Genomic DNA, 11,981 nt, shown 5'->3' with positions numbered 1-11,981 from the left:
TCCTTTCCTTCGGTCTCTTGAGTTAAAACAACACCAATAACACCTTCTTCCGCTGCAATGTAAAGTCTAAATGGCTCCCTGTGCCTGGGCGCTTTCATAACCAGAGGAGTGCACAAATATTTCTTAATTATATCAAATGCCTCTTGCTGTTTTGCCCCCCAAATAAAATCAACAACATTCTTTAACCGAAGGATAGGAGTAAATGCATCAACCTTCCCTGATAGATTGGCTATGAACCTCCTCAAATAATTGACCTTGCCAAGGAAATTTTGCATATCTCTCTTGCATGTTGGAGCCTCTACTTTTTGTATAGCTTCTATCTTTTTGGGATCAATTTCCACGCCATCTTCATGAAAAATGGAACCCAGAAACTTCCCAACCGATACACCAAATGCACACTTCAAAGGATTCATTTTCAGCCCATATTTCTTCATTCTTTCAAAAGCTAAGCGCAAATCGGCTAGATGAGATTCAAAAGGATCCGATTTGACAACAATATCATCAATATAAACCTTAAGTATAACACCAAGTAAATCATGAAAAATAAAATTCATAGCCCTTTGATACGTGGCACCGGTATTTTTTAATCCAAAGGTCATTACTGTCCACTCAAATAAACCAAGGAAATGGGCACATTGAAAAGCCGTTTTGGAAATGTCCTCTTCGGCCATAAAAATCTGATTATACCCCGCATTACCATCAAGAAAGCTAATGACCTTATGTCCACAAGCATCATTAATAAGCATATCGGCTATTGGCATAGGATATTCATCTTTAGGTGTAGCTCTATTCAAATCTCTGAAATCAATGCACACCCTCAACTTGCCGAAGCCTTTCTTCTCTACTGGTACAATGTTAGAAATCCACTTGGCATACCTGCAAGGTCTAATAAAATTAGCTTTAAGCAAACGACCGATCTCTTCCTTGATCCGGTCATACGTTTTTGGATTAAACTTTCTAGCGGATTGCTTATATGGCCTAAAACCGGCCTTTATAGGTAACCGATGCTCCACTAGCTCTCGGCTTAAACCTGGCATCTCATGATATTCCCATGCAAAGCAACAAACATATTCTTTTAATAGCTCGATCAACTTAGCCTTATGATCGGCTCTTAAATTTTCGTTTACATATGTTGGCCTAGGAATTGAACCATCTCCTATATCTATCTCTTCTAATGGATTGGCCGATGTAAAACCTTGTCCTAATTTATCCATATCATCTAACTCTTCTATGGACTCATACATATCGTTCTCATCGGACTGATGTTCTACAAGATGTTTCTGTAACCACTCTGAGTTAGGATCCATTTAAATACATCATACCTTGGAGCCGATTACCGCCAACCGGCTTTAAAGAAACGGGCACAAAACCACTTTTCGTGGCGCTATGAAAATCCTATTCTGATAAGTCGCGCCCCGTCAGGCAAGTAGCATTGGGATGTTGCCAATCCACCGATGCATCGGCCAAAGCAACACAAGCCGAATTATCTGCATGAATGACTTCTACTTCATCATCAACCCATTGAATTAAAAATGGGTGCATAGTAGATGGCACGCATTGGTTTGCATGAACCCAATCGTGGCCTAATATCACATTGTAGTTACCTTGCACCTCGGCGACAAAGAAGGCGGTAGCCAAAGTTTTGCTTCCCACCGTAAGCTCCACATACATTACACCTTTGGCTTCAGTTTTCTCTTTGCCTTCAAATCCATTAAGCACCATGTTGGTATTTATTAACTCTTCATCACGCGGCCCAAATTTTTTGAAAACCGAATATGGCATAAGATTAACCACAGCACCACCATCGACAAGCATTCTAGGAACCGGAGATCCATTAACATGACCTTTAAGGAACAATGGCTTCAAGTGCGTCACCGGTTCCTTTGGCTTCTCGAATATAGCATTTTTAGGACCAAAATCTAGCTGAGCTACTTCCCCTTCTTCATCTATAGCACAAAATTCAGCGGGTAAGTAATACACATATTAATATCCATACCTTCATGAACCGGTGTAGACTCATAATCAAGCATTTCATCTTCTTCCGCAAGCATGTCCACTGACTTTGAAATATCTTTAAGGGAAGAGGAAGTAGTAGGCAAAGTGGACGATGTAATAGTAGCCGCATCATCCTCCGTTGGTGGTGTAGGTTTTGCTATGATCAATGCAGAAGCTGCTATGTTTTCCTTTTGTTTTGGCCTCCACACTTGTTTTGGGGGTACCATGGGACGACTTCCATTGAAAAATTTATCCCTTAGCTTTTCTGCTTCTTGTTCCTCCTTCTCATGACTCCTCATGCGCTGCAATCCCCTTTTTTGCGCCTTGGTCAGACCGGAAGGACACCACTTAGGCTGAGTATATTTTGGATCCCTCGACTTGGCCTTGCTTGTGCTAGCTTTATGATCATTAGCCATGGGACCCTGCTGGACAGCAGCCACATCTTTATTAGAATCAGCCGAATTATCACCAATAATCGGCTCTTTGATTGTTAATTCTTTAGTGCCTAACATAATAGTTTCAGCACTAGTATTCTTCTCCTTTTGCTTCCCAGGCTCTGAAATTTCAGCACTTGGTGATTTAGCACACCACACTTGCTTGCCAACCCTTCCATGGTTATCTTGCATTGGCCGATTGACACCATTGTTCAAACGGCCTCGTGTGGGATAAAAAAGCCTCTCATGAACGGGCCTCCTTGGTTCAGCCCAACCCGGATGAAAAGCATAAGGGTCTATTGGGGGCTGCCCCCATCCTCCTTTATGGCCTCCCATGTAGTATGGCGCATTGGGGGGGTGGCACCATCCATGGTCCCGGTGCCCATGATCCATGTGGCCTTGCGTGATGCTGAAATTCTTCCCAAGGAGGTGACCTTGAGCGCTTCAAATTTAATGCCCGGTCGGAGCTAGAACCGGCCGCTTGATTGGCATAATTGGACAATAGCATATCAAAAGTTGGCTTCATTCTATTGCGCTGCACTTTAGCTTCATTCTTCTTCCACTTGCCAACCTCTGGACTCTTGGGCTTAACAAATTTGACATGAGTGTTCTCTTGCACTTGTGGTTGCCCCCCGAGTGTAGGATTCTTGATGGTGATCTTGATTACCTCCTTTCCACCGGGTCGCTTGTCAAGCACAACTTGTCTCCCCAAGATCTTGTTGCTCTCCTTATTTTTCCTGGGCTCACCAATGACAATATTATTTTTATTAGCTGATTCGGCTATATTGGGCCAAATTAACATCTTCTTCATTAATGGCCGATTGTATCTATCCGTCATTAATGGCCGATTGTATCTGTCGTCGAAAAACATTACAATCATTAGTAGCATGAGAAAAAGAATTATGATACTTGCAATAAGCACGCCGTTTCAGCTCTTCGAACAGCGGTAAAGTATGAGATATTGTAATAATCTTGGCTTGCAACAAAGCATCAAATATTTTATCACACTTCGCAATGTTGAAAGTAAATTTCATCTCTTCATCACGATTCTTACGAATCAGCTTTAAATCATTGTAAGTGAACAGTTTGGCCTTAGATAGCCAAACAAATTCAGCAGCATAAATATCACCCTCATCGTCCGAGTGATCACTATCATACTCAACCATATTCATCTTATGACCATCCGTTTTATATCTATGCATCTCTTTAAGATCTTTGCTTCGGCTTTCCTGAGCCAAAGCCCTTTGCAAGACTTGGTTGATATTTAAAAATTCATGTCCTTCTAGCCATTCTCTAATGTGAGTACTCAAACCACTAAGCACAAGATCAGCCCAATCTCTCTCGGTTATCACCAAACTATAGCACCGGTTTTGTGTATCTCTAAATCTTTTGACATAATCGGAGACCGATTCATCATGCTTTTGCTTAACTGATGTAAGATGGGATAGTTTAAGCTCATTGTCACCACTGTAGAAGTGATCATGAAACTTTTGCTCCAATTGAAACCATGTAGTAATAGAACCGGGTGGTAATGCAGAAAACCACGAGAAAGCAGTACCGGTTAAAGATAAAGGAAAATAACGTATTTTCCACTCGCCTCGTGAACTTGCCTCACCTAATTGTGCCAAGTATCTTTTTTTCCTCTCCGCTAAACTTATGAAAATCTGGAACTTTATATCCGGGAGGACATGGCACGGCATCAAAAATTTCTAGATATGGTTTCCTGGAAATTCGTGGTTTAGGTAGTTCAATCCCACAATGCTCTCGGAACACCCTAGACATTTTCTCTCTGACATTAGCCAAAATATCACTCGTATTGAGTGATGTTGCGTGTGGTTGTGGTTGTGGCGCATGGTGAATATGATATCTAGTAGTTTTGGCACAGTGCTAGTCGGAAGAGATGGTGGTGTGTATGTTGTACCATAGTTCGGCAGCAATCCACTTGCTGAACCGTAACCTAGCAATGCTGTTGGATTCACTGAACTTGGTACGTTCATGGCAGGATTAAAGGGTGGAGCAACAAGTTGGTTTGTCTGACTGGAATAAGAATTCAATGGCACGGGCAGCGCCGATGAAATAGGTAAAGTTGGACTAAAGTTCTCCACACCAGCAGACATACTACCACTACCATGATATGACTGAGGAGTATTATTTCGAGCAGTATTATTGTCTATGATAGCTTGGTAAATAAGTTCATTATTCTGAGCAATAAGAGTAGTAATTTCAGCCGACTGTTGAGGAGAGAAGATTTTGCTTACAGCCGGTTCTACCTGCTCATTGTGAAGAGGAGGAAACTTGATTTCTTCAATTGAAGTGATATTGCCTTGGCGATCCTTTTTGAACTTAGCAAGGAACTCCTACATCTCCTTCTCTTCACGCGCCTTCTTGTACTCCTCAAAAGCTTGGCGATGTTCTACCGATAATTCCTCAAAATTGGGCTTGTTGATGTTATCGGCATCCACTTCAGATGGCTTGGGAAGATCGACCATGATGGATGATGATGATTGCTCTTTTTCCCCGGTGGAGTCGCCAAAAAGTGTGTTCGCACACGAACACGTCACCGTGTACCCTTGGCGTCAAGCGCGATACGCAGGACACGTCGCCGAAGGAGGCTCACCGGAAGCGCGATACGAAAGACAATCCGGCGAGCTCTTTTGAAGACCCGAAACCCCACACGGCCGGGAGAGACCCCGTCTGGACGAACAGCGGTGATGGGCTGCCCTAGGTCGGTTCGCCCGCCCCAAGGGCTTCGTAGATCGAAGCTCTCCGAAGCGAAGAACACCGATGAACGAGAAACAGAAAACTAGGGTAGGAGATCAAAGTTTGTAGATGGGTTTTGCGATTGTGTGTTGTTGTTTAATCGGTTGTCACCCCTTATGTATATAAGAGGCGGCTGGACTTCCCGTGCAAGTAAATGTCTTGGATTCACGTCCAAAACCCTAGTTTGGGTCCAACTCGGAGTCAAACTTTCCAAAACGGTTCTGTTTACAACCTGGCTGCACCTTGCGGGTCATGTTTGAGGCAGTAAACGACCTCGGATGGAAACGAGTCCAAAAGCAATCTTGACCGTTTCGACGAGACGAAAAACTATTGTGTTGAACATTTTTTGATCAGAGGTCATCTTGAATGTCAAATCGCTCGCACAAAACGGACTGTTACGCAAAACACCCGTTCCCTCACGCTACCCATCAGACATAGGTCTGGTGGGGCGCGCCAGATCACGCCTCATGACAGGGCTGCACTCCGATAGCTCTAAATTTTGCATACGAACTCGGATTGGAACGATTTTTATATCAAAAATCGATCATTTCGACGAGACGAAGACAGTCCATGTAGATCATTTTTCCATACGAGTCGGTCTTGAGGGCGTAATGAGCCGAATAGTGTTCTGAATACAAAATCTCAGTATTTCGAACACAACTTCGTCTTGCGAGATGAGATCGGATGGCGACGGCCCAAACTTCAAAGATGTTCATATCGACAATACGAAACTTTTTTATATAGATCACTTCTACATTTCAGGCCATATTAATTAAGTTCTTGAGCGTGCCAAAATCTGGTGTCAACACTAAGAAAACTGGGCACACCCTACAAACATCAGAGACGAACTAACATGCATATATATCTGTCCCAAATCAGCACAAGCACACGCAAGCAAAGAGATCCTTTATTAGGACGCAACAAGCCTTCTTTTTCTTGGGAGCCCCTAGAGAGTTGAATTATAATACTGGTACAGAAATAAGAAGAGCATGCTCAAACATAAATAACAGGATAGGAGTTCAAACTTGAAAATGAATCTTCGGCTACTACAACTCTAAAAGATTGTAATATAATAGAGCATTGCTAGAAACAAGATTTATTAATCTAATGCAAAGAACATCAAAGAAAACTACTTGGTTGGTTTTATCTTGAACAATGTGATTCCCAGGAACCATCACAGATTTTCTGTCTGCCTCAAAACGAGTTAGCATATCAAACACAGTACACTGTATCTACTCTTCCCGAAAAATGATAAGAGATTGAATAGTTATATTCTGGTACCTCTAGGCTCATCCTTCTGAGGAAACATTGCAAAAGATCCGATGAAATAGGACACCCTCCCAAACGTCGTCTCAGACATTGATTGGTCCTAAACCTGCACAACACAAGCATGATTTCAGGTTGTCTTTTTTCAGAACACACAAGAGAAGCAAACAAGACAACAAATCCATAAATAACGCTCTAAAATAAGTGATGCGACCGGTATATATATGCAGAAAAAATCGTGTGATCGCAATCTCTTTATCAGTCACACTTTGGCGGTGCTACTGCTGAAGTCAGTCAGGACGAGTTTGCCAAGTTGCCCAAATAAAATCTCAAGATTCCCAAATCAACGCACCAAAGAGGCTAGACAAGCACACAAAGTAGCCGTGATCTGTCTCTCTCTTCCCGTGTGCACCCGTCGCCAACAATCCTCCCCTCTCCGCCCCAAGCCCAGCATCGACGATGGGCAAGCCATTCCCCAGCGACGCGGCGGCGGCCAACGGCTTCGGCCGACGCTCGCTGCACGCGTGGGGGTGGCGTACCTTCTCTTCGAGGTAAACATCCCGGCACCGCCCGACATGCGCGCAGGGCCGGGCGGATGGAGGCTCAGCGCCAGTGGCGTCCCTATTCCCCCGGTGCCCGACGTCAAAGAGCGCGCTGACTACTTCGCCGACGAGGTCGACTGCGTGCGGGCGTCGCTGACGGAGGAGCAGTGCGCCCTCTCGCAGTACGCCGTCGACAACCACGAGGCATGGGCGGCGTACTTCCAGCACAGGCAGGAGCGCCGACTAGCCTCCACCAACGGGGTGCCGGTGGTGGGGGGCGTCAAGAACAGTGAGGGGCGCCGCCTGTAGTGGGGTGCCCCGGGCCGCATGCTGCACGAGGTTCTCGAGCACCTCGAGGGCCGCAAGGACCCGGCGCTGGCAAACCATGCCGCGGCAGCCGCCCCGGTCCCCCGCCGGAGCGCCGGCCAATGGATGCCCAGGAGGTTCGGCTCCTCCTCGTCCTCGTCCTCACACTCCTCCTCCCGCTCCTCTTCCCACTCCTCCGACTCGATGGCGGTGTTCGGCGTCAAGGCCGAGCCCGCAGCGGAGACGCCGCTCGACCGCCGCACCTGCAGCGCCGGCATCATTATCATTTTATCAACGAGGGAGGCAGGCACGCCTCCTCCTCGGCTCCTTCTTGCTATGTCAAACCAAATACGGAGCCGGGGCGCGCCGCCGTGAAGTCGGAGCCGGGGCTCGGCGTCGTGAAGACTGAGCCAGGGCTCGCCGGCGGCGTGACGGAGGAGCTCGACGACGCGGTGGCCTTGAACTGGGCGCGGACGGAACTGGAGCGCCAGTGCCGCGCCTACGAGTAGTTCGTCGCTCGGCGCCATGGCCGCGACGAGGGAGGCGTCGTCGTCCTCGACGACGACCGCGACGACGACGCGCTGCCGCCGCCGGTCCGCCGGGGCGACGCTGGGCAAGGGTTCAGCAGGGGCGCCCACGTCAAAGAGGAGAAGGACGGCGAGGACGACGGCAGCGATGGCGGCGACATCCGCGACTTGGCCACGCTCAGCGAGTTCTTCGGCCCGCAGTTGTAGTGCGGCCGTTTTCTTACTAAACTTTGCTATATAATGTCATGTTCGGCGAATTTTAGCCAAATCTTTGTCCACTTTTGCCGAATTATTTTTTTTAAACCGCCTTCTGGGGCTGACTCTGGATCCAACGGCTGGGAAAACAAAAGCCCCGACGCCGATTTTTAGCGTCGGCTGGCCCTCAATTGGCGATTTTATGCGCCCCCTGGGAGCCAACGGCTGGAGATGCTCTTAGTTTGCAGAGGGAGTAATAGCCATTGATGGTCGTGAATTTTCCTGAGGAGACGGCATGAATTTCTATGGGGTGAAGATTCCATCAAGAGAGTGGTAACTACCTCAGTCGCCCATCGTCGATGTTGATGAGGAAGGAAGTGGGCACCGAGGCCGTTGGCGTCTGCCGAGCTGTCTAGGACGTGGTCGCCGTTGTCGTCGTTAAGAGTGGGACGACGGAACGAATACGCGCAAAATTTTGGAGACTACAACACGCAGACACGTACATCATGACTGACTCGACAATACATACAGACATACGCACACACGTTCAAGCATGGACGTTGATGACTGCCGTAGGTTGGCCGGCAGGTTTGAGTGGTCGTGTGTTAAACTTCCTATTGTAGCCCTACTTTATAAACCATATCTCATTGGTATTGAACTTGTATATCATCATTATATATAAGTGATAGGCCATCCTTTTGAGGGTTGAAACAGTTCCCTAAAATTTACGTTTTACATGGTAACCTAGGTCCTCCACCTTCATCCCACCTGCCGTCGCCGCCGCACCAAAACCCTAAACACTAGGGCTGCTGCCGCCGGCGCCATGACCGCTTAGGCTTCGGGCGCCGCCAGCTTCGGGTTGATCCACGCATCGCTTGCCGCCCTCCTGAACCTCCCACCTCGCCCCCTGGCTCCATCAGTGTCTCAGTTCTTCGGCATCACCGCGGTCGGCTCCCTGTTTTCAGCGCCGATCCCACCGTCACTGCCCGCGACGGCCTCAGCACTAGTCGCGCCGCCGCCCGCGACCCCGGGGGAGACGCTGCCCGCGGAACCACCCGCGGCCTCGCTCACGGCACCACCCACGGCCGTGATCCCGATCGTCCCCGCGCCGCCACCCGCGGCATCAGTCGCGGTCGTGGGTCCTGTCGCGGCTCCGCCGCCAATCGTCCCTGTTGCTGGCGCAATCACGCCCACCGGGCTGTTCCACTTCGACAACTTGATCGCCATCCGACTCATGCCAGTCAACTACTTGTTCTCGCGCGCCAAGGTCCTACCACTGCTAGGCAGCCGGTCTCTCCTCGGGTTTGTTGATGGTTCGCTACCGTGTCCTCCGCAGGTCATCCCTACCGTCCACGGCCCGACCATCAACCTGGAACACCGTATGTGGGTGCAGCAGGACCAGGCGATCCTCTCTGCCATCCAGGGTTTCCACGGCGACGGGGTCGCTGGCCTTTGTCTCTTCGCCGCCACCTCCATTGATGCCTGGACGACCCTGGAGCACGCCTTTGCCCAGGTCTCTACCTCCCGCTCAATGGCCCTTCGCAGCGAACTCGCCGACATCAAGAAGCTGGACTCCTCCGCTACGACCTACTTCAACAAGATGAAGGTGCTGGCAGACACGCTCACCTCTATTGGTCGGCCGCTTAGCGACAAGGAGTTCGCCGGCTTCGTCATCAAAGGCCTCGACGTCGACTACGACAATCTCGCTGAGGCTGTCCACAATGCCAAGATAGCGATGCCTCCTCACGAGCTCTACTCACGCCTCCCCTTCACCGAGCAACACCTCGAGGCTCGTCGCTCCTCCGCCACCATCACCGCCCAGCCGGCGGCCTTCTGGGCCTCTCGTGCCCAGCGCCACCTGGCAAGGCAGCCCCGCCCCCTGCATCGACCCTGGGGGCGGGGGGAGGGGGGGGGCTAACACTAGGGTGGTGTGCCAGCTATGTAGTCGTGAACGCCATGTCACCTCCAAGTGTCGCCGCCGCTTTTAGAGGAGCTTCCTTGGCATCGGCAACAACGGCAACGGCAAGGGTGAAGGATGGTATTAAACCAAAACTATTGGCTTGGGTTAATTCTCTGTTGTAAAATAGGTAGGGATGTTTAGCCTTAGGTAAATTTTACCTTTATTTGTTTGTATAGCCTGTATTTTGTTTGTACAGTTTCACTTGCTTCAATAAAGGGTTGTGGGGCTTTGCCTCACAGTAAATATTCAAAAAAACAAGCGCCAGTTTGCCATGGCAGACATTGGTCCTTCCGCCACCGCCCCGGCTGCCCCCATTGTTGTCACCCCGTCTGCCCACATCACCGCCAAGGGCAAGGACCCGCGCGTCGAGCAGGGATACACACCATACTACCCTGTTGATCCAGCCTGGTACATGGACACCGGCGCCACGGATCACATGACGAACAAGCTCAACAAACTCTCCACCTACCAGCCCTACTACGGGCACGATCAGGTTCACACCGCCAATGGTGTAGGTATGTCCATCTCTCATATTGGCCAAGCATCTCTTTTAAATAGTCATCCCACTAGGCAGCTCCATCTTCGTAATGTTTTACGGGTACCCTCGGTAACTCGTAATCTTTTATCTGTCCGTAAGCTCACCCTTGATAATCATGTCCTATGTGAATTTCACCCTTTTAATCTTTTTGTTAAGGATCGAGCAACCCGGGACATTCTGCTTAGTGGCCGGTTGAGCCAAGGCTTGTACCATTTGGAGGATCCTTTCGCCCCGTGCGTCTTCAGCGGTGTTTGTGTGTCGCCTTCCCAGTGGCACTCTCACATTGGCCACCCCGCCAGACCCATCATTCGCCACATATTCCACAGTCATGAGCTTCCATTAGTGTCTAGAAATAAAGAGATGTCCGCGTGTGATGCCTGTCAGCAAGGCAAGAGTCATCAGCTACCTTTTGTTTCATCTACTACAGAAGTAAAGAACCCTCTTGAAATTGTGTTTTCTGATGTGTGGGGTCCGGCACAAACATCTGTTAGTGGTCACAACTATTATGTCATTTTTGTTGATGCCTATAGTCGCTTTACTTGGCTTTATCTTCTTAAGCGCAAATGTGATGTGTTTGATATATTCATACAATTTCAATTGCATATTGAACGTCTACTCAAGCATAAAATTATCCATGTTCAATCAGATTGGGGGGGGGGCGAATATCACAACCTCAACACCTTCTTTAATAAGCTTGTGATCTCTCATCGTTTATCATGCCCGCAACCTCAGCAGAATGGCGTTGTTGAGCGCAAACATCGCCATATAGTTGAGACCGGCCTCACACTTCTTGCTCATGCTTCTATACCCTTTCGTTTTTCGAGTGATGCTTTTGCTACCGCATGTTTTCTCATTAACAGATTACCTACGCGTGTTCTTAATATGAAAACTCCGATTGAGCTTCTCTTAGGTGAAACTCCTGACTATACCTTTTAAGGTCTTTGGGCGTGCCTGCTGGCCTCATCTTCGTCCTTATAATGATCGCAAACTTGAGTTTCGCGCCAAAAAGTGTGTGTTCTTAGGGCATAGTTCTCTCCAGAAAGGCTACAAGTGTCTCCATGTCCCTACCAATCGAGTCTACATATCTCGGGATGTTGTTTTTGATGAGACCGTCTTCCCCTTTTCTGCCATGCCTCAGTCATCCACCACAACACCATCTATGCATTCATCTCCTCTTATGCCTGGCCAATTTGAAGATGTTGCATATTCGTTTGTGTTGTTACCTAATCATGGTGCAGGAATTGGACGTGGAGCTCGCTTGGAACTCCTCCTTGATGGACCCCCTACGTCTCCTGTGGTGCACCTTGATCGGCCGATGCATGCACCGCCTCCTGCCATCGACCTCGCACTGGGTGCCCCGTCTCCAACCGAGCCTAGGATGGAGCCCATGCTGGCTACTGCGACCGGGCCAGAGCCTGCGACGGCCTCCCCTAAGCAGTATCCGTCGCCACCTCGTCC

The 11,981-nt window shown here is 48.7% G+C and overlaps 1 protein-coding gene across 1 annotated transcript in view; it reads left to right on the top strand.

Annotated features, from left to right (window-relative positions):
* The first annotated feature begins 9,406 nt into the window (after positions 1–9,406).
* Positions 9,407–11,981, top strand: part of LOC147962911 (uncharacterized) — a 43,091-nt gene continuing 40,516 nt past the window's right edge. The window contains exons 1-2 of the mRNA XM_087527733.1: positions 9,407–9,891; positions 10,202–10,478. Coding sequence (XP_087383859.1) covers positions 9,407–9,891; positions 10,202–10,478 — 762 coding nt within the window. The remainder of the gene's footprint in view (positions 9,892–10,201; positions 10,479–11,981) is intronic.

Source organism: Triticum urartu, chromosome 6A (assembly GCF_056163025.1).
Source record: "Triticum urartu cultivar PI428250 chromosome 6A, HENAU_Tu73, whole genome shotgun sequence".
NCBI classification, from domain to species: Eukaryota; Viridiplantae; Streptophyta; class Magnoliopsida; order Poales; family Poaceae; genus Triticum; species Triticum urartu.
This window is presented reverse-complemented; position numbering and strand designations above follow the sequence as displayed.